Below are 22,791 nucleotides of genomic sequence, written 5' to 3'. Positions count from 1 at the left end.
TTTTACATGATAGTGCGCACATCTCATTCCAACCATTGCCATGACCTAGCATCACACGGATTTCCAAACATGTCGGAAAAACGGGCACATTATCGTGGCAACTCTTACGCAGTGCCTTAATGTCTCCCAGTCTTCTAATATTTATAGCTCTTGTAGGCAAACGCACGACTAAAATTGTTCCTTAAAAAAATATATATTTTAATTTGCTAAAGTCACTAAGTTAAATCTTGTTACAAGAGACATGGTTACAAGAGACACTCAGTTATAAGACACACTTGAAAATGGTTTGGTTGGTTTTCCTATGTCTGCCATGTTAACAACATTGCATACAAGAGACATGGTTACAAGAGACACTCTGTTGCTAAGGACAACTTTTGCAGGTCCCTAGAGTAAATTCACTATTTAGAAAAGACACAACCCAGGTGTGCTCATGCAATGCGGCTGAAGCGTGCCAACTCGTACATGATGCACTTCAGATTCCCTTAGCTAAATTCTGTTTCATATCAGCATCCTTTTTGTTGTATATGTCAGGAACTGGAAGTAGTGCTTCCCCATGAATGGAAAAGTCAAGACAACGCCATTGTTTCAGCCACTAGCATCGCATAACTGTCACATACGAAACAAATCAAAATGCATGAATGACATCCAGCATTTTTAACTCCTCGCTGTTAAAATTTGATCACAAGTTGAAGGCTCAGAATTCTGATGTCTTTCTCTTTGCGGACAATGCTTCTTGCAGCACCACAGTTTTCATGCTCAAAGCCACCAAAGTTATTTTTTTTCTCCAAACTCCACACTCTACTATGTTCAACCAATAGACAAAGGCATTATGCACTCAGTCAAGTTGCTATACAAAACAAGGTTGGTAGAAAGGCTGCTGCTCGACAGGCAGCAAGACTGTAGAATAGTAATTGATGCGAAGTTTGCTGTTCAGGTGATTTCAGGTGTCTGGAATTGCCTGAGAAGTGAAGCTGTGAAAAACCATTTCAGACAAGTAGGTTTTAAATGGGGTGACATGATGTAAGAGGGCCCATATATGGATACTTTGGAAAGCTTCCTTGAAGATGAAGCTTGGGCGAGCATCCAAGAGACTGCTGAGGTACCAGAATCTTTTGAGGAATTTGTGTCTGCAGATGTGGATCTTGTGTGCTCTCGAAGAGCTTTACAGACTGTGCAATTCTCACGCAAGTAAATGGCACATGTGCCATAGCGGATGACTACGAGGACATTTCAGAAAAAAAGTGTCAGCATCTGAGGGTGACAAGCATGTAAGGGTGCTTCAAGGGTAGTAAAGCAACAGGAAGGCTTGCAAAGTGAAGTGCTTTACCTCCAGAATTTAGGAAGGAATACACTCTTCACTCACAAATAATACACACTAGTATGAATAACTTCTTTAAGCTTTCCTGAACAATTTCCTGTTAATGCATGTAAATGCATTTATGTGCTGATGTGCAGTAAACATATCAACACAGTGCTTTTAGAGTTTTTGGTTACAAGAGAACTTGCTTACAAGAGATCTTTTTTGGGTCCCTTGAGTGTCTCTTGTAACGAGGTTTTACTGTATGTGGCCATCAGTTGTGTAGGAAAGGTACCTTAAATGCGCCAAAATAGTGTTCTCAGAAGCCTTCCTTTGAATTTTGGTTGTACAGTAAAAATCCTAAAATGCACTTGCTACATGGTCTTCTGCTTCATGTTTTTGAACTGGTTGGCTCAAAACATTCACTTATTTCATGGTAGGCTCATTGTTTCCTTAGTGCTATCAGTTAGCAGAAAGCAGTTGCTAATGTTCTTAAACTCCAGTAGCTAGAGGGCACAAGGAAAACTGATGCCACACCAACTCTAACAGAGCAAGTTCATCAAAAACTGAGCTCTAGTTCAAGGTGTTTTGTTTGATGCAGTTTTTAAATATCTTTCAGTGCTTGAACAAACACACCATTTGCAAAATAATGTTCAAAAGTTCTTGCATTTTTTTGCAATACATACTCTGGATTTTATAAAACCAGCACACATATTTGAAGATTTATTTTTTTGATTATGATTTTTTTGATTATGATTTTTTTGATTATGATTTTTTGATTATTGAAATCAAAACTATGCAAACGATCAAGTAGGGCCCCATTTAACAAACGAATAGTTGTTTGATACCATTTTTAAATATTTTCCAATGCTTGAACTAGTGCACATGTATTGCACTTTCAATAATTGAACTAGTGCACATGTATTGCACTTTCAATAATGTACTGTATGTTACATTTTTGATTGCGGCTAAAAGCAGGCTCCAGTGTGCTATGCAATGTCAGTGCACGTAGTCGAAATTTCCGGAGGCCTCCATTACGCCGTCTTTCATAGCCTGAGTCACTTTGGGACGCTAAACCCCTCAAACAAACAAACAAACAATTAATAATGTACATTCAGTATGTTGTTAATAAAGCATTTAGAACTCTGTTTTCTTAAAAGAAGTCTCCACTAAACTAACACAAAAGCTAAACTTCTTGTTTACACTGCACTCATAAGATCTCATCTGGAGTATGCATCCATCGTTTGGTATCTACATGAGGCATATTTAACCGTTTGCATTGAATCACTGCGAAACAGAAGTTAGATTCATCACCCACGTTTGCTCATACCTGTCTAGCGTCACAATTTTGTATATTCATTACCCCCTAGATCAAATGATGGAGTGTGCACCGCTCTTTTATGCATAAACTATATCAAGTCAGTTCCGCTTCGGTTTTCATGCTATATATCATCACATGTGGATCATTCTTTCAAAATTAATGCTATCATTGCATGCAAAAACCAGTTTAAATTATCCTATTACCATGTTTATTATTCGAGAATTGTTCTGTCTCTCGTTCTGTCATGCATGCCAGTTAACTGTAGCAATGTGTGAACGGAACTTTGCAAGATTCTGGCTGTGCGTACGCCTGCCGCATCTGGGCGTCTGCACCAGCCAGCGCGTGGCGGCCGCGCCCGCCATATCATAGCGCTTGCGCATGGGTGGCGCGCGGAAGCCGATCACAGTAGCTGATCGCGCTATGCTATAACTCCCTATTATTGGCATATAAACGAAACATGGGGAACGGTGAAGTTCGCAATTTGTAAAGTTGATTTTTTGCGGGAAAGCTTTTTTTTTTTTAAGTTCACGGATTTTTCGGACTGTTCGATTATTCGGACCATTTCCCGGGTCCCTGTATGTAAATAAATAAATCGATAAGAGTTGCAGATGTGTACACACTGTATACTGAAAGGCTCCTCACCTGCCCCATGCAGCGAGCCCAGAGCACAAGAGTCTGCTGCCCCAGCAGCCACCAATTCTGGTGTGCACTGCGCACATCCACTGGGACCCAGAGTACTGTGATGTGAAGCTGATCCAGACTATGTTGCTGATGCGGGAGTTGCGCATCCTTGCTGAGGAAGCTGCGCAGATGTACAGGAGCGGATCCTTGGGAGGATCCCATCGCAAGCTTCCAATTGATGCTTCCCACATTCCACTGCTGCTTTGTGGTGACCTGAACTCTCTGCCAGAATCCGGTGAGTTTGACCTCGAGAAATCTTCAATAACCAATATACTGGACACTGCTCAACTTCTTGACGCTGTAGCTTGCCTGATGGCTGCCATGTAGCTTTCTTTTTCCTGCAGGGCATTAATTTTTCACTTGGAAGGAATGACAGCATTTTATCACTCAAAATCGAAAGAGCCGATCATATTTACACAATTGTGCATATGCTCTGGGGAGAGCCGTAGGCCATGGAAAATTGTAACTGTGCCGTATTGTCCCTCATATTTGCTTTATCTTGCCTTCATTGGCAGTGTGATGCTTTGGTTCACTTTAAGTAGACCCTCCCACTTTGGGTTTCCAAGATTAAAAAACAGGCAGTCTTGTGATCGTGTAAGTATAGTAGGATATTTTATTATAATTTAATGATGTCCTTGCACAACATTTCCTTGTTTGAGGGGTGGCAGGAGGGATCAAGACCCATTTGCTTTCACTATTTTGCCTCTGTTTCCCGTGCAGTATTCCATGCCACTTTTGTTAGCGTGAAACAAGACCCAAGTCCCTTGAAACAGTCGGCAATGCCTTACGCTGTAAATGTCTCAGTAGAACAAATTTTATTTGATTGGGCTGTCAGAACATGCAAACACCAGTGAGATCTAGACATTTTTTTGTGTGCAAATCTTGAAGCATTTCAGCATATCAAGTGCGATATTGCACTCTTCGCACTCTCACACACTCAGTGTCTCTCACTTCTTGTGCCCTGTGCTTTGCAGACAATGCATCTGCATAATGGGATATGCTTCACAGCATTAGGAGGTACCTATAAACTTATTCAGAGGCCTCGAAACGCATTGGAGGTGGAGCTGTAGCTCATATACTCCACACTTGTATGCAGGCAGCACGGTCTCTTCAGCTAGATAACTTTACAGTCTGTTTCTGCCTTTGGGGTATTGTGCGCGAGCACCACCACTGGAGCGAACAGCGCTAATGTCGACCTCCTCTCCTCTTACTGCTGTTGAAGCAGATGTTCTATTGAATTTGTGTGTTTTAAAAGCTAATAGTCGCGTTTATTTATGTAGTTTTAGTTGATAAAGAGTGGCAGCGCAAGGTACCATTGCTACCCGATACAAAAGCTAACAGAATCTTCCTTAATCAAGGTTTGAATGGGCAAAGAAGCGAGTGATCATTCTCATGATGCGCGCAGCAGACATTGCAGTGAGCAAGATTTTGTCCATGGATTTGGCGCTAAACAGTTCGGTGAGAGGCAAAAGAACTGGCACGCGCGTTTTAATTTGCGCTTGTCACTTGTGAAGCTAACAATATTATTACTGGAAGGATGGAAAAGATGATGGCTTCTTCATGGAGCAGCACGCTTCCAAAGAAAGGAAGGGTCATGTGAAAGCCAGAAGGTCTCAGATTATTCTGAGTCAACGCATTGACACAGAAGTTTATCTGAAGTAATCTAGAAGATTCTGCCGTCTTGGGTAGCAGTATGAATGGTGAGTTGTCTCAGGCAGCGTCTCCGGTGCTGTAGTAATTTCAAATGACAGTTCGTGAACAAACGAAAGATAGAGCATTGCATGCATGTTGTGATGTGCTGATCGAGTCGAGGGGTGCGTAAAAAAAATAACTACTGTGCGCAGTGAAAACAAATATTCGCTCTAGCCAAGAGTGCCAATGATAGTAGTCAGTGCGCAAGAATTCGCTGCGTGGAATGCACATTTTCACACTGGTTAAAAAATTAATCCTTGTCATCCCCACAGACAAATTTGTCTAGTTCAAGGGACCAGGCGAACGGTGCTGCTTCCGCCGGCGCTATGTGAAGATGCTCAGCCTCTGTCAGGCTCCTGACAGTCCTCTGATCTTGCAGAGGAATCCTATTACCTGTTCATTGACCGTTTAAATCTGTCTGGTTGTGTGGCAGCTTCAGCTTTTCTTTTTTTTTTCATAACAGCAGCAATGCTGCAGCCGGTGTGCGTCGTCGTATGTAAAGCTCGCCAACTTCGATAACTCTGATTCTGTGAAGTCCTTTCTTGCTGAATGTGAATGAGTGGGTCCAATACCTCAAAATAAGCTTATACAGGCCCAGACCGAGGTGTATATTAAATGAATAAATGTTAACGTGCAACTGAACTGCCTAGGAGAGCATTCTACAGCAGCCGTTCAACGCGCGTTATCCCACTTAGTTCGCCACGTGGGCGCTTCCGAGAGGTGGCGCCACGGTATGTCCTCGCGCCCAATATGTAAATAGATGATGTGCACGCTGTGTGCACAGAAAAATCTATCGATTAAAAATATTTTGTGACCTTTGGCATAGTTTTGCATTATCAGAAATGAAACCAGCTGTTATTCTTCACTGTCAGCGTACCTTTGTTGCAGCCAAGCACCACCTGATTTTTAGAGCCTGCGATTTTGAGCGTATGGACCAGGACATTGTATGATCTGGGAATGTATCAACGAGGTTCTGTGGTACTACCCAAAACCAAAGGGCTTATGATATAACGCAATCTGTTATTGTTTCCTGATAACATTTTTTCCAATGGCTGGCGTTTCGCTGTCTTTCTCCGCTTTGGCCTTTTCACCGATGGGTGACAAATCACCATTATTGGGAGCGAATGGGCAGAAATTTGTGTCAGCCATGAAGTGGACTTGATGTGAGCAATTAATTGACACTAAATGTTGTCATATCCTAGCGAACCAATTCCAACTCTACATGTTCTGTGCAGAGCTAGGATAGGTAATTGTACTGAGAGCTTGTTGTAGAGACTGTTCTTCCCCAAAAGTGTGGTTGTTGAGATAAAGTGCATCAATGAGATCAGAATTAGCAGTCAAACTTGTAAGGCCTAAGTAGTCTGGGCTCCTGTTCTTGTTCATGGCAGCGGGCTTCCTGAAGTTTGTGAAGTCCTGCCGTGCGTGCGCCTTTTCAGGTCCTACTGATCATGCCCCCCAATACCAGGCCACCTTGCCATGGTGTCCAGGGCCCTGAATATGGGCCTGCCTGTTTAGCAGCAACTTTATTACATGCATTTGTCTTGTCATGGTGTTGCATTCTCTGCCCACTGATGTCTGAGATGGTGGTAGTCAGTCATCGCTGGGAGGTCAGAGTTCTTTTCTGGGTTAAGAACGAAAAGTGGAGAAGAGTAATGGTGTCTGTCTGGTTCCGATACATTTTGTTTTGTTTTTTTACAAAGACAAGCCCTCGTGTTAATTACTACTGGTAGTTATCAGAGATTCATTATACAACGATGACTCCTTTGCAGACAAATATGAAAGGACAGTGACAGTTTGTTTGCATTCTCAGAAGGGCCCTCATAACAGTTCTGTGAGAATGCAAGGTGCATTTTAAATGTTACATGAGAGCAGTGAATAAAATTGCATTGACATTGTTCACCGGATTTATCCTAGAATACATTGGACTGAGATCTTAACAGGAGTGTCTTGGTAATTCTTGGTCATGTGTTCTTTTTACACTGACCACTGGAAATTATCAAATATCATTTTTATCAGCAGCTTCTTTACTCAAACCCATTGATGTTCGTTATTTTCGTTGCTGATGTTGTAGAAGTTCAAACCAGTAAGAAATATAAAAGCCGCTTCCACTAGTGAGGCGCTTCTATCCTTGACACCCACATTTAAAATTTCAAAATGTTTTTGCCATTCATATCTTGTTTCGAAAAATTCTATTTTGTGTACTGTACAACATCTGTTGTTTGTGCAATTTGTCTCTTGCATGTCATTAGCTGCTCAGTGCCACAATTTCCAACAATGTCTAAACTCTTTATTTTGGGTGAAGTGGTTACTTTTTCAAACGTGCAAATGTTTTTTAACTACAGAACCTTTTGATTAAGAATGCAACGCTTTATCTTTTTTTCCTCAGGTGTTATCGAGTTTCTGAAGACAGGCTATGTCTCATCAGACCATCCAGACTTTAAAAGACTTGGTTACAAGGATTGCCTGCGCAAAATGTGCCTACAGTCTGACTCACTTGTTGGTACTTCATACACTCACCCTTTCAAAATCAAAGAAGCCTATGGAGATGGAATCATGCCCTACACAAACTATACGTGAGTGACCACTTTGTCATGTTTTATTTAATACCTGTTTAGTAGTGCTGCGGTCTTAAGTTCTTTTTTACCATGAAAACAACAGAGTTATGGTGCACAGATTCAAGCCTACATACAGCAGCAACTTGGCATTAGGCCACTTGCTTTGATTAATATTCTTCCTGAATGCAAAAATTATGATCCCTTCATTTCAGAGCTTTACCTTATGCTGCATTCATTACCATCCCCATAGGAAGCACTTGTGCATATTTGCTGCCTTTGTTTTGCTCACTGCAAAAACATCCAAAGCGAAGCGACCGTTTGATATGCTCAAAAACCTTGAAGCTGAATGTCATATACATAGCCAAAACTCGTTTTGTGAAGTTCCACAGTTGTGTGTTATTTATTTATTTATTTAACAATACTGCTGCTCTCAATCGAGAGCCTAGCAGACGGGCAAAACACATGTTATGTTACAAGCATACAATATAAAAGAAATGAAAGAATTCTAAACAGTTCCAATAAATGCGGACAACAAAGTATACAATTTTTGGGAAAAACAACCGAACATTACTCGCAACAGTATGGCAGCATTTCATAAAAAACAAACAAACAAAATAAAAAGATAACAATATAGTCGGTGTACCCCATATTATTCCTATGAATTGTTAGTAACGTGTAAAGGCAACCGGGAATAAAAGTAAGAAGCATTAATGGTCTCTTGTGATTAACTCTAGTTGGGTTACGAACTGCGACAATGAATTTGTGTTTTTTAGAGATGAGCTTAGCTGACTCCATTCTCTTATCGCGCGAGGAAAGAAAGAGTACCTGAATGCGTCGTTAGAAAAAGAGTATTCCGTTAGCGCATGCTCGTGGTGGTGCCGTGTTATTCTAGACAGTGAATGCGATATGTACGTAGTTGTATCAATTTTGTACTGGCCGTGTAGTAGTTGATAAAGAAATTTTAGTCGGGCTTGTTTTGCTCTAGTCGATAATGTGTTTAAATCTGAACGAGCTAAGAGAAGGGAGGGTGAGTCTGTACGCCTGTATTTGCTGTGAATAAACCTTGCTGCTTTTCTTTGCACGCGTTCGAGTTTAGCTATGTTAGTTGCTGTATAAGGAAACCAAATTGTGTTAGCGTATTCTAAAATTGGTCTGACAAATGTTTTATAGGCCAGAAGCTTAATATTCATTGGTGTGGTCTTAAGGCGTCTTATTAAATAAAATAATTTTTGTAGTGCTGTAGTTAATATTATTTATGTGTGCCTCCCAATTCATATTTGATGTCAGTGTTATTCCCAAGTATTTATATTCATCAACCTTTAAAAGTGGTGTACCATTAACGCTGTAGGTGAAGAGAGAGGATTGCTTTTTTCTTGTAATTGTCATGGCTACTGATTTTTTAACATTAATAGACATTTGCCAGAGGGAGCACCACTCAGATACCCTGCTGAGGGATTCGGAAAGGATGAGATGGTCATTGTGGCTTTTAATTTCTTTGTATATAACGCAATCATCCGCGAAGAGTTTAATTTTGCACCCTATATTATTCGTTATGTCATTGATATAGATCAAAAATAGAAGTGGGCCGAGAACTGAGCCTTGTGGAACCCCAGATGTGACAGAGACGGTATCAGATGGCGTATGATCGAATATAACGAACTGTGAACGATTTGTTAAAAAATTTGTTATCCAAGCAGAAACTTCTCCCTTTCCAATAATGTTCTCTAATTTTGCAGTTAACTTGTTATGACTCACGCAGTCAAAAGCTTTGGATAAATCAAGTAGAATCATGTCAACTTGTGAACGGTTGTTAATGCAAAGGGTAAGGTCATGAACTACTTCTGTTAGTTCATGACCACAACACAACTTTTGCTGCAGTTCTGGCAGCAGTGCACTTGAGTACTTCCTATGGGATAAGTGACTAAGCGTTGAAGCATCCAATATTTTTTCAGAGCAACGAAAAGGTTGCTGGCTAAAGTGCTGTTCCATTAAATATCGTTAGAAACACCAGAATTTTACCAAGAAATTTTAGATTAGTGATTATGTATCCCTGGGCCGGAAACCATAATTGAGCATGATTGCAATTGCACATCAACAAAAGTGATTCGCTAAAAACTAATATATATCTTTACCTGCCGGACAGGAAACATACATTTTTATTATAGAGTAGCATACTACACTTCAGTTTTGACACTCGCAGCTGTTAAGACACAGTGGTGTGCACCTCATCGACAGAAGTTTTAGAGGAACATATTTACTGCTTTATCAAAAAAAAAAAAAAAAAACTTTTTAACTTTGTGGTCGCATTGCTTTCTAATGAAGGGTGCACTGGAAAAAGTGACAGCTGTAATAAAACATGGCAAGCATTTATGAAAACCAAAAAAGAAACATTCCAATTGAGGAATCAATTGTGCTTGTGATTGGTCTAGTTGGGACATTCTGGAGAAAATAATGTGCACTGCTTGGGTTTACAAGGACAGGGTTAAAGACAACACAAATATTAAGTGCAATCGACACAAGCCTGTGACCTTAGCTTGATAAAAAATAAAAGTGGGAAAGACAACTGTAGTGCACTGCACAGGTAACATGTTGGAAAGCGGTTGTTACGCTGGGTAGTCCCCAGCCAAGCTTCGTAAATGCCATTTTGTTTTAATTTCTTGCCATTTTCTAATTTGTTACCTGTGCAGTGCACTAGTGTTGCAGTCTTTCCCACTTTTATTTTTTATCAAGCTAGGGTCATATGCTTGTTTCCTTCCTTCTTCCGCTTGAATGGAATAGACTGCAGTTAGTAGATTATGCTTAAAAAGCTTGTGTTGTCCCTGTCCTTGTAAACCCAAGCAGCGCACATATTTTTATCTAGAGGAGTCAGTATTATTTTACCGAGACGTGGTCCCATGGTGGGATACACTGATAATGGCAGGGTTTCACTGCAAGATGGTACTTATGCATCTTTCAATATCCAGTTAAAAGGACACTAAAGACAGCCAAAGATGGTATGAAAATCTAATAAACTACATTTGGTGACACTGTCGCCGCATATCCGGCAGCAAAAAATCGAATAATTGGTTGAGGTTTTTTCTTGTTCCCGCCGGTCGAATTCAAACTGTGCCCTCCGACTACGTAGTTGGAGTTGAGTGACGCACACTATGATGTAAGTGGAGACTCCGTGATAGCTAGCGAGCCGGCGCGGCCCGCGGCGTCGCATCCCTCAAGGGCCAACATGGCAACAGCGTACTCGCAATGACGGCCTCAGCAGAAATAAATAAAATGATGAAGAGAGTAATTTACCGAGCGATGGGCCCATAAAGGAAGAAAAAAAAAAAAACAGAGCGCTTGTAATGCACAATACTTTACATGTTTCTCAAGCTTTTGCGCTCCTTCTTGCACTGTGTATAAACAAACCGAGCCCTCGGTCATCGCAACGCTTCCTGACATGTTTACATACAAATAAGATTTAGTTACCAGCAAAATAGTGTCCTTGCTGCTGCGCTTGTCAGTTTTGAAGCTTCGTCGCACTTTTTTCCTTCAAGGTTTGTGCTACAGCTCCGTGTTCAGCGAAAATTACGTCCACGGTAGCAGAACATGACCGAAGTGCCGGCGCCACTACATTTGCCAGCGCTGTGAAATTCCACATGTTAAAATGGATCCAGTGCACAATATAGTGCGCATAGGCATCCAGAACATTAGTTGCAAGACGTGAGAGCAGGCAGCATGCGCCGATGATCAAGAAGTTGTAATTTTTAGACCGGCAGCAGAAACACTTTATTGTAAATGGGGCCATGACATAAAAACTAGAAATATTTCCAAGCTTCCGGTGGTGCGGCGTAGCCGAGCTGGCCGAGCGGTTAGCTCCGAACGGTACGGAGCAAGCAGTAGCGAGTTCGAGTCTTACCGCTTCTGGCGTTTTTTTAAACTTTTGTTATGTATTTCTGGTGCTTCGTTATTTTTAGCTTTTACGTTTTACCCGAGGCCCTTTTTTCACCGGGCGACGAGCGCAATATATCGACGCTCTCCTTGGTATGAGCGGCAAGTATGCCCCTTTTGTTTACGACGCCTGCAAATAGCACGTTGAAGGTCTTGTTGACGCAGTATATGTTGGTCAGATGTGCCATGATTTAGTGAACAATTGAATGATAATGCGTTTTTCCTTCGGTACTTAGCATATGTATGCTTTTCGTGGCGTACGTAGCTGCAGTCAAGCGGTCAGGTCGCAATCGAAGCGGCAACGGCGGCGATATGTTGGCGCAGAAGTGTGAACGAAGGAGCATGTCGGCGGTAGCGGATTTCGCTCGCTCGTGCCTACGAATGCTCAAATGGGAACCTTCAAGGCGCGTCTGCTGCTCCAAGCTCGTAATTCAGGCGCTGCAGGTTCAAACAAACTATCCGAGTGCGCACGAAATGCCTGAGCCGAAACATAACCAAAACTGAAGTGGGCGTCTGTGGCGCCTCCAAGTATATTTTTTGTATTTGCCCTGCAACGTTTACGTTGTCTTTTCGCCATCGTTTACGTATGATAAAAGCGTGTTATCATGTTTGAGAAAAAACGTACTACCGCATGCAAACATGCAACGTAATTCACATTTGTCAGCCTCCGGGATCCCTAGCGCGTCATGTGATTTTTAGTTGCGAGCCTCGGCCGTTTGGCTGTGGTGGCGATACCTGTATTTCTGTTATTCTTCTTTACTACCTTATAACAGCTCTGTTTTCAGTAAGAGTAGTCTTTTTATAATCAGGAACTAGCATTCTATCGATGCAAGCCCACTTCCTTTCTCTCTTTAGTGTCCCTTTAATATAAATTCTCATTTTTTGGATATCAGAGTACTCTGCCTGTGCAAAGTGAGGCAAAGTCTTCTGATTTCTACCATAATTTCATGATATGTTTTGGTCAGTGGTTGGTCCTTTTAAATAAGCACCTGCTAGTTTTCGTGCAAATAATGATTGATGACCTAGACAGGAAAAGTAGAAAGGTAGGCTTGAAAATCAATATGCAGAAGACTAAGGTAATGTTCAACAGCCTCGGGAAGGAACAGCAGTTTACATTAGGTAGCGAAATACTGGAAGCAGTAGGCGAATATGTCTACTTAGGACAGGTAGTAACCGCAGATCCGGACCACGAAAAGGAAATAACAAGAAGAATACGATTGAGATGGACCGCATTTGGCAAGCACTCGCAGATTATGACTAGCAGCTTACCAGTATCGCTCAAGAGGAAAGTATACAACAGTTGCATCTTTCCTGTACTCACCTATGGGGCTGAAACGTGGAGGCTAACCAAGAGAGTTCTACTTAAGTTGAGGACAACCCAGAGGGCTATGAAACGAAAAATGGTAGGGGTAACATTAAGAGATAGAAAGCGTGCAGAGTGGGTCAGAGAAATAACTCAAGTTACCGACATTCTAGTAGAAATTAAGAAGAAGAAATGGACTTGGGCAGGATATGTAGTGCGAAGAGAGGATAACCGATGGTCGCTGAGGGTAACAAACTGGATTCCAAGGGAAGGAAAGCGTAGCAGGGGACGGCAGAAAGTTAGGTGGGCGGATGAGATTAAGAAGTTCGCAGGGGTCAAGTGGATGCAGCTAGCACAGAACCGGGTTAAGTGGAGAAATATGGGAGAGGCCTTCGCCCTGCAGTGGGTATAATCAGGCTGGTGGTGATGATGATGATGATGAGTTTTCGTGCAATGCTTTTTGGCTTTGTAGAGTGGCAGATTACTTTCTTGCAGCTGCATTTGCAGCTAGAAGTCAAAACCAAAATTGATTTTAAAGAAACCTTTTGGTGCAAGAATCAGTTGAAACTGAGTTATGCCTAAATGTGGAGGGTTTCATGTAAACTTTTCAACTTTATAAAGATAACCTTCGCTTACAAACTTTGAAATTTCATAAGTTGAATTCTGTGAGAAAGGCATATCTGCATACTCTTCTGAATTGTCCCATAGACACTATAATTTGGGCCCAACCTACCAATTGTGCTAACACGACCTTATTTCTTTCAAATAGTGGCCGGAAATTTGTATGGCATTATTTTCTCAAGAAGGAACTTGCTAGATGATATACACAAGCAAACCATAATCACTAGGACAGGCTGGTTACTGTCCAAAGCCAGCAAAACCACAACTGCAGCTGCTGTTTCTGGATTTTTGTACTTTAATTTTGGAACCCTGTTAATTCTGAGAGGGATGAAATGCTTGGTTCTATTCTACGAGCTAAAAGAATGTAGAGTGAGGTTGACTGTGCTCGCGGGTAGGCCACATTGTCGCGTACATCATCCGTGAATGTATAAGAACACTCTGAAACAGTCAAGGTTTCAGAATTGTCAAGGTGACCTGCGAATCTTCCAGTTAGTTCTAGTCACTCGCTTTCATTTATGCCTAGTGCGACATGTGGCTAGAAAGAAAAAGAACGGGTACCAGAGACTGCTGGGATATAAGGTTGGCACTCCAAAACTTTTGCTTGGTGAAATGCCATCACATTCGTTTGAAAATGCCTTCAGAAAACATGCCGCAGAAATTTTCGGAAGTGAGCAAAGTCTTAAGTCTAAGGCACTCCTAAAGTTGGGAATTGCCACTCCTGGAATGAAACATTTATGTTATGCAAACGCCTCCCCCAAGTATCTCCAGAGTTTTACTCTGGCAAGTTGGCAGGCATGAAAGTGTATTTTTGCATGTGCATAATAATTTGCTTCCTTTGCTTCCTAGTTTTTCATCTTCAGAGTATAAATATTTGAAACCAAAATGGTGGGTGGAGTTAAGCTTGCAGCAGAAGATATCATTTTTTAGCATGTTGTTGTAAAGGTCCTTGTGCTTTAATACAACAACAAGCTTAATAGTACAAACTTCCTACGTTGATTTTGAAAGTTTGCTGTGGTAATGCATCTTGTCACAGCAATACTATGGGTCTGGCTTTCAGGGTTTCATGAATCATGCACAGAAGTGGGACACAACTTAACTGTTTCTTGTATTTGTGTGTGCAGGTTTGATTTCAAGGGGATCATTGACTACATCTTCTTCACAAGGCAGAGTCTGACAGCGCTAGGGGTACTGGGACCCCTGGACATCAACTGGATGGAGGAGAACAAGGTTTTGGGCTGCCCTCATCCACAAGTTCCCTCTGACCACCTTCCCTTGGTGGCTCAGCTCGAGCTGCTGCTTATGAGCAATGGTCTGCTCCAGCGCAGGTAGCAGCACCAGGGTCCGTTCCTCTCCCATCGTTGTTGTCGGCCCCTCTCTGGTCCCTCATCACGTGCAGACTTGCTCGAGTCCTATGGTTGAACTTGTGCTGCTTCTTACTGGACTCATTTTGCTGTGATCACTGCTGGCACAACAGACTTTTTAGTGCCAGTTGGCCCCCCTGTGTTGGTTCAGTCTTGTGCACCATTTTACAAAGAAGGGCGGTGCTTTTCCCATGCTAACTGCGGTCCTGGGACGTTTGGGTTAGCAGCAGCAGCAGCTAAAATCAAGGACACGAGTGACTCGCACTATTCCTTTTGCTCTGACTACTGCAAAATATGCAGTTCTTGTCTCAAAAAGGCCACGCTGAGGCGACACAACATTTCTAGCATGTAAACTATTAAATGGGAGAGGAATCGTCACTGTCTTCATGGTCGTGTTTCATCACCTGTCCTTCCGGTTCTTGGGTTCTCCTGCTTTTCACAGATGCAGGCTTCGTTTTGTCTTGTATAAAAGATGCATTCCTTAGTGAAGTTCAATTCTGCAACTTTCTGAGTGACCAAGTCATTACTGTTGTGAGAAGCTGCAGCTCCTATAATAAGTTGCGCAAGACACTGGAAAAAAAGGGACATAATTCTGCTTTGAATTAAATATTAACGCACAACAGCACAGTTACAAAACAGCAACAAGAAATCAATCATTTCCCATCTTAATGCTGATGAGTTGTTACTTGAAGATCTCTGCTGTCACATTCTGTTAAAAGTTGCATTTATGATACACACTGTTGGCACCCATGGAATAAAATTAACAGCTGGACCTACTGACCAAGAAATGTCCGTTCCCAGTAGTGGTGCTTGCAATCTGGTTTGAGGCAAAGTAATATAATAGCGCTGACATGTTACAACTTTGGGCTTGCACTGGGGCAAAAGCAAGCAGCTTGGCCCGATGAAAAAACTATGGAGTAGTAATGACCTTGCAATCAACCTGGTTCTGCTTACCAGTAAAGAATGCACAAGGACTGCTAAGGACCAATTAAGGCCGCTGCTATTGCCACTGCACCTTTGGTGTGGTGCATCTCCCGACACCGTCCACTTCCAGGCTTCTTGCTTGCCCCCAACCTCCACCTCCCACCCACCTAGTCCATTTGAGGACTGCACAAGAGGAATGGCATTTGCTCTTCTTGCGTCACACTTAACTGCCATTTGAACGCACAGAGCTCAAAAGGGAATGCTGCGCACAGACTGCGAGAGGGCACCACCTCTTGGAAACAAGAATGTGAAACAAGGCTGGGAGCAATTTTTCGTGCCTGCGTGGAAATACATTGGTGTGTGCAGCAAGACACTGCTGAATCTTTTGCACATGGTCCTAGTAAGGGTTACTGTAGTGGAGAACAAGTATCTCCATGCATACTGTGTGCAGCCGCATTCAGTAAGGCTGCCCATTAGATTGGTACAACAGCTTGCACATATCATCACTTGGTTGCAGCTGGAGAAACGAGGGAAGGTTTCAGCAATGTGTGCCTACTCCCAGTTTCATGTCATTCCATGCCATTTCACAGTGCATTGCTCATGGGCAAAGACGTAACATTTTCATCACCACATGATCTGCTCAAGTGGTGAAGCATTGCTGACACGGTTCATTCTGTTTGGTGCTGCTTGTTCATGCTTGCATGATGTGGTTGGGTTAGTAATGTTGCTGATGGACTGTCTTGTCATGGTTGTGCCCTTAAGTACATAGTGGATACGTAGTGAAAGGGGTCTAGGCAAAATTCTGTTTGTACACATTTATTGCAAAATTAGGGTCAGGCCCCGAGTATGTAATGTGCAGTTTTGTGTAGCATTGCATTTGTCCACGTCTTAATACCACCAAAGCTGGATGTCCCAAGATGAAATTTGAGAGGGATTACCTTCACTGGCTTCTTTGTCTAACTTCTAAAGCGTTCTTAATCTTTGCTTGGGGATGTTAATACAAATGAACTGCATTTCTATTCTGGCCACTTGCTGTATTATAATTGCTTCATTTTTTTTGTTGTAGTTGTTGACCATGGTCTGTTGTATTTAAGAAGCGTGTATTTTCCGAACAGTCCTGATCAGGGTACGCATTGTTTGTTTTTTAATGACTTAGAGGTCAACAAATTCTTTTTTGTAATTCAGTGTTTTATCCATGCTGTAGGTCGTTTTTCTTGCCCCGTATTGTATAAAATATTCTGTACATTGCATCAATGTATATAGAAACTGAAAACTGACGTGTCATGAACAGGCTTTACCCATCACATGACTAAAATTTTATTTTTTTTTTCACCGCATCCAGTATTGCATATGCATGTGCAGGATGAAAAGTGCGTCGTGTGAAGCTGTTGTCTTTGCTATGATTGACTTGATGTGGGTGTTCCATTTTTCATGCAAATCACACCATACAACAAGGGTTCCAAATTTAAAATTTTCTAACCCTTTTTTATGGATGTGTAAAGTCTCTTTGTTATGAGTGTTGTAGAGAATTCTTCAAATTGAAATAAAACATGGTTGAAGTGCTTTCATCTGTTCTGTGTTTTCTGTCCACATATTTTTAGACAAATTTGCAGTAATTGAATATGCAGCTGGACCACTGTGTAACCAGGGCATATACCCAGTCCCTCGAGTTGTTTGCAGCACTATTGAAGGTAGAGCACTGTAGTCTATAAACTGATCTTTTCAGTCGGTGCTTGTAGGTATAAATGGCATAAATGGTGTGCTACATTTCATGCCATAATGTGCATAGGAATGTAGTTATGTCAAGGGCTCTCAGACCCCGCCACTAGTATTTAAAAGTGGCCCAAGGCATACTGTGCTCGAATGTATGAAGACTGCATGAATACATAGCAGGAAACCATTTTTTACTCTTGCCGGCATTTCTTTCTTGTTTCCAAAATTTCAAAGAATCTATGTTTTCTAAAACCTGAGATGGAAAAAGATCAATCTGTCACTGTACACAAAGGCTGTAACTGATATATTTTGCATGTGCCAACACACTCTGGTTTGCACCGTGCTTTAGGCGTTAAGTTATACTTAAGTTAGGTGTTAGGTCTGTTATGCTTGCATAGTATTGTTGGGAGGCTGTATTTGTCAAACAGGTCAACCTTGTTCTTCCCAGTAAGACTGTTGGAACCGATTGAAAATTTCCACCTGGAAACAATGGTGTTTTTGAGTGCAACCCATTGCAGCCAATGGGCGAGACCAATGCAATTGCATGCAATGGGTTGCACTCAAAAACACCATTGGTTCCAGGTGGAAATTTCTAATTGGTTCCAACAGTCTGACTGGGAGGAACAAGGTTGACCTGTTTGACAAGTACAGCCTCCCAATAATACTATGGAAGCATAACAGACCAAACTTCTAACCAAGCATAATGGTCGAGACTAATTGCATGCAATGGGATTCAATTGGTCACACAAATTGAGTGCAGAGGGTCCAATAGGACATCTCAGTGGGATCGAATGAGTCACACACATTATATACAATGGGTTCAATGGGACATACCAATTGGAACAAAAAAAGACTGAATTTACATGTTTACAAGGCTTGACTAGATGGCATAGTGGAGGGCTCCGAAACTTTCGACCACCTGGGGTACTGCACTGACATTGCACAGCAGACTGGTGGCTTGCTTTTCACCTCCATTGAAAAGCGGCTGCCACGTCTGGTATTCGATCAGTATCCTTGAGCACAGTAGTCAGCGCCCTAACCACTGCACCACCACAGCAGGGCATGTTTACTAGGCATGTAGAAACTACGATGTAGCAAGGAGAAAGGATACAGCTCGAAGCTGGAACAACGCGCGTCTGAGACCTCAGACCTGTGGTGTCCTGTATGCCGGGTCACAACCATTCCTCGAGTAGCAAGATGTAAGGCATCGAGGGGCTGCCGAAGGGGTAGATTGTGCAGACGGCCGAAGATCAAAACCATACGCGCAGTAGCACTCACTGTTGCGTCGGCTAGAGCCACGGTGTAAGAATATAATCTTACACCATAGCTATAGCATGACAGCTTAAAGGGGCACAGTGACATTTATCAGGCCGCTAATTCCAGCCCAGGTAGCACCGAACATTAGAATAATGTTATAAAATTTGTAAAGTTGCCTGAATGTTGCTTAACATTCTGTGACATGAAAATAACATTAGTAGAACATTCAAAAGAAACATTTTACTAATTTTGACTTTTGAATATTATATGTAATGTTATTCAATGTTTATGTTGCATTCTAAACATTATTTTAATGTTGCATACAAATGTTTTTCTAATATAGCCTCCTAAATGTTAAATATTTGGATCATAACTATAAAACAACATAGCATATATTTCAAACACTGAGTCCCAGCACTTCTGCCCTTTTTCTTTCAGTAACCATGCTTTTTTCAATAACACTTCTTTGCAACTAGAGCTTTGAGATGATGCCCACTGTAGAATGCAAGCTCAACCCTAATATTTTGCAAGAAAGTATCCATTCGCCACTCTCACTCGTGGAACACTTTTCGGCGATGGATATAAAAGGCTGACTCTATGCTATTTGTTCAGAGGTGAGTGTAGGAATGATGCTGTATTATGGAGTTGGGCTGTATTGTAGTCTTTGTAAAGCGTTGAAGCTGTGTACCATCACGAGCAGTGAGCTTACATGCTCGTGCAAGGTTGCTCCACTTTTTCACGAGTACATTTATGTTGCATAAATATTAGATTTATATTATTTAAATGTTTATGGAAACATTTATGGGGGTTATTCTCGCAAGAATTCGCCACAGGGAGGTGGTTTTATTTCACCCCCGTACGCGGCATTTGCTCCTCGCTACACGGCGGTTGTATTTGTGTGCTGTTCCCTAGTAGCACAATAAGTTTCTGTAACATTGCAGCAACATTGTCAATGTTGTACAATGTTGCGATAACATTGGACTAGATTTATCCAACATAATGAGAAAACTTTCAACATTCGATAACGTTGCTGCAATGTTAACAAGTAACATGCTGGCAATGTTTGGTCTTTCCACATTGCAGCAATACTGTCAAATGTATAAATGTTGAACCACATACGATGACATTGCTATAACATTTACTTTATTGGCTAACTGTCGTTCTTTCAGACTATTTCTGCAGCCCAAACAGTAAAGCCGGTATTAGGTCACTCCATTGACCTTGTCACTTCCCCGCATGACAATGTTTATTTATTTTTTAGTTTGAGTGTAACCTTGCATGTCATGTGAATGCGATGAATAGTACAAGTGTGCTGAACTTTGTCACACTGAGATAGAAATATATATATATATATATATATATATATATATATATATATTTATATACAATATATTTAGACTTCTGAGATTGCATTATCTTTCAATTAAACATGCGGACTAAAATTATAACTGCTGAAGAAATTCAGTTCTGTTTTCACTAATGCCCCGCAGCCTAATGGTCATGAAGATCGTTGCGAATCCAAATCAAGTCGAAATCGCGGCCGCGCCGAGAGCCATTCCTGCCAAACCGCGTGTAAGCGGCGATCGCGGCAAATTCTTCACGTGCATGGAGCATTTTCCTTCCTCCATGGCTCACGTGTGTTTCCCTTATTTTAGCATAGTTTTCTTGTGGTCGCCGTGTTCTTGGTGCTGTGTTGCATTGCGGCTTCATAAGAATTCAGCTGAAATGACGGAGGCCTGCACAGAGGATAACATCAGTGGTGAGTGATTTCTAACCTACGTTGTTGAGCTGTGACACGTGTTGCCTGGCACAAAGCCAGTAGTGCATATATGCATGTGTTACCCATGCCCTTCGTGATAGTTTGGTAAAGTGCTACATTCATTGTATTATGAAGAGAGTGAAGTGTTCGCTAAGCTAAGTGTCGATCCGGCAACGACGCCGAAGAATAGCAGAGGCTGTTAACGACGACTAGAAAACTGTTCGGCAGATGTCAGTCCTGATAATGGTTGTGACAGCAGATCATAAAGAGAGTAAAGTGTTCGCTAAGTGAAGTGTCGATCCGGCAACGACGAAGAATAGCAGAGGCTGTTAACGACAAACTAGAAAACTGTTCGGCAGATATCAGTCCTGATAATGGTCGTGACAGCTGTCCATGTCAGTGTTCATAGAGCAGCGTAAAAGTTTTGTAATTAGAGATGTGCCCACCAAGATGCTTAACTTAGCAGTTCAATTTTTTTTTTCTTTTTTTTTTTTTTTTTTTTCAGGGATGCAGCTTCACTTGTGACAACATCATGATGTGGAAGAGACCCTCATCGTGACCAGCTGGAGGCTACCAGGGCACAAGCATTTTTAGACATGCTAAATTGTTCAGTAAAATGCTGACAATACTTGTTTGTAGTTTTCCAGTGCAATGGCGCATGTCCAAAGAAGGAAGAATTAAACTAGTCGTAATGTCTCTACTGTTCATAATATGTCTGCTTGTTTCTGAATACTGAACTAGGTTGTACTCCTACTTTGTATATGTATTTGTGTCAAGTTTCTGCACAAAATAGTGCTACACTGTGCTATAGTGTTTGCGTAAATAGTTTACTGAAGTGTTTTGTATTTGTAAATGCAAGTTGGAGGGATGGTGGGTGCATTTTCATGCTATGCTATTGCGCCCAGTAACTGTTCAAAACATTATCTCTGGTTCTTGTTCCTGAGTAGCCTGTGTGTTGTTTTGTAGCTTTGTTGCAAGTTACTGAATAAAGTAATTAAATAAAATAAATCTTGTCTGTGAAATGTAGGTCCATGTGGCACATTTTTCAATCTATGCCAATGTGCCTGTGTAAATGTTCAGTATGTTATATATCTGCTTCCTTTTTCTGAGTAGGCAGTACTGCTGTTTTATATTTTGTTGCAAGTTTCTGCAATTAATAATTTACTAAAGTGTCATGTTTGTAAAACTCAAGTTGAGGGACATGCACATTTTAAAGCTATGCTGATGTGCTTAGTAACTGTTGACATTATTTGTGCTTCCTGTTCTTGAGTAGCCAAATCGGCTGTGTGCTATGTATGATTGTTGAAAGTTTCTGCATAAAACGATTGTCTTGAAGTAAATGTCTTACATTTGTGAAACTAGCTTCTTTATGTCAAGCTAATGAGTATACTGGAATCAAGCTTGCTGTTAGGCTAATTGAATAAATTCTTAACAAATAAAATAGCGCTAAAAAACAAATGATGGTTATTTGTAATGCAAATGCATATATATAAGTCATTCTAATTGCCAGAATAACCACTTTCAGTGCCATTTTCAGGTCACAGCAGCTTATAGCGTCTAAATGAGCACTGGTACAGAGCTGATGAATATTACATTTAAGGTCTCATTCAGAGCAAGCGGCTTGAAAAGTGGGGAAAAGCTGTGTTGTCCAGTGCAGCCTTTTAGGTATTCGTACTCCTCTGCACCGCACTGCCGTGTGGCAACGAGTAATGTTCAGTTGCTCATTCTTGCGACCTTAAGCTACCATAACCATTGTGGTACGACGATACCATTGCACATGGTTTAGCCTTTCACAAGATAAATTTATTGAACAGCAAGCATCGATAGCTAGTGGCCATCAATGCGGCGGAATATTTCAGTAGCTTGGAATGTTGCCTGAAAGTTTCTGAAACATTACAATAGCTTTGCAGCAATATTGCACTAACGTTGTCATGGGAATGTTGCATGTGTGCAAATAAAAAGTACCAATATTAAGAAAATGTTGCAGCCATGTTGCATTAATATCGTCTTCAGAAGTGGCTTAAACATTGACTAAAGGTTGTAACATTGGTGCAATGTTGCTTCAATGTTGTCTTATGTATGTTGCAGCAACGTGGCAAAAAGAGGACACTAGCCACGTTAAGGCAATGTTGAAAGGAAACATTGTGGCCACATTGAGGCAACAAAGTGTGCTACTAGGTGTACAACTGCTCGGGCAAATTAAAGCTTTATTCGAGTGCGCAACTCGTGTTTGCCCTCTCTGGCCCGAACCCGCGCGCCGCAGTAGCGACTTCTCGCACCGCGGGTTGGGGGTCACAGCTCTGTCAGGGCTGCACGTCGGGGCTAGAAGGCGACTGTAGCGTCTAGCCCCCCAACGTCGGGGCTAGAAGGCAGGGCTAGAAGG

General features: G+C 41.6%; 1 protein-coding gene across 2 annotated transcripts in view; it reads left to right on the top strand.

The window, feature by feature from the left end:
* The window catches only part of twin (CCR4-NOT transcription complex subunit 6-like twin), a 144,728-nt gene extending 127,485 nt beyond the window's left edge, over positions 1 to 17,243 (top strand). For both annotated transcript variants that reach the window (XM_084589667.1, XM_084589668.1), the window contains 3 exons: positions 3,274 to 3,534; positions 7,378 to 7,564; positions 14,516 to 17,243. In XM_084589667.1, coding sequence (XP_084445793.1) covers positions 3,274 to 3,534; positions 7,378 to 7,564; positions 14,516 to 14,723 — 656 coding nt within the window. In that variant the 3' untranslated portion in view covers positions 14,724 to 17,243. The remainder of the gene's footprint in view (positions 1 to 3,273; positions 3,535 to 7,377; positions 7,565 to 14,515) is intronic.
* The last annotated feature ends 5,548 nt before the right edge of the window (positions 17,244 to 22,791 follow it).

The sequence above is a fragment of the Amblyomma maculatum genome, chromosome 1 (assembly GCF_055883805.1).
Source record: "Amblyomma maculatum isolate TAMU_Amacu chromosome 1, ASM5588380v1, whole genome shotgun sequence".
Classification (NCBI taxonomy): Eukaryota; Metazoa; Arthropoda; class Arachnida; order Ixodida; family Ixodidae; genus Amblyomma; species Amblyomma maculatum.
The sequence above is the reverse complement of the archived record's forward strand: the minus strand, read 5'-3'. Positions and strand labels throughout refer to the sequence as shown.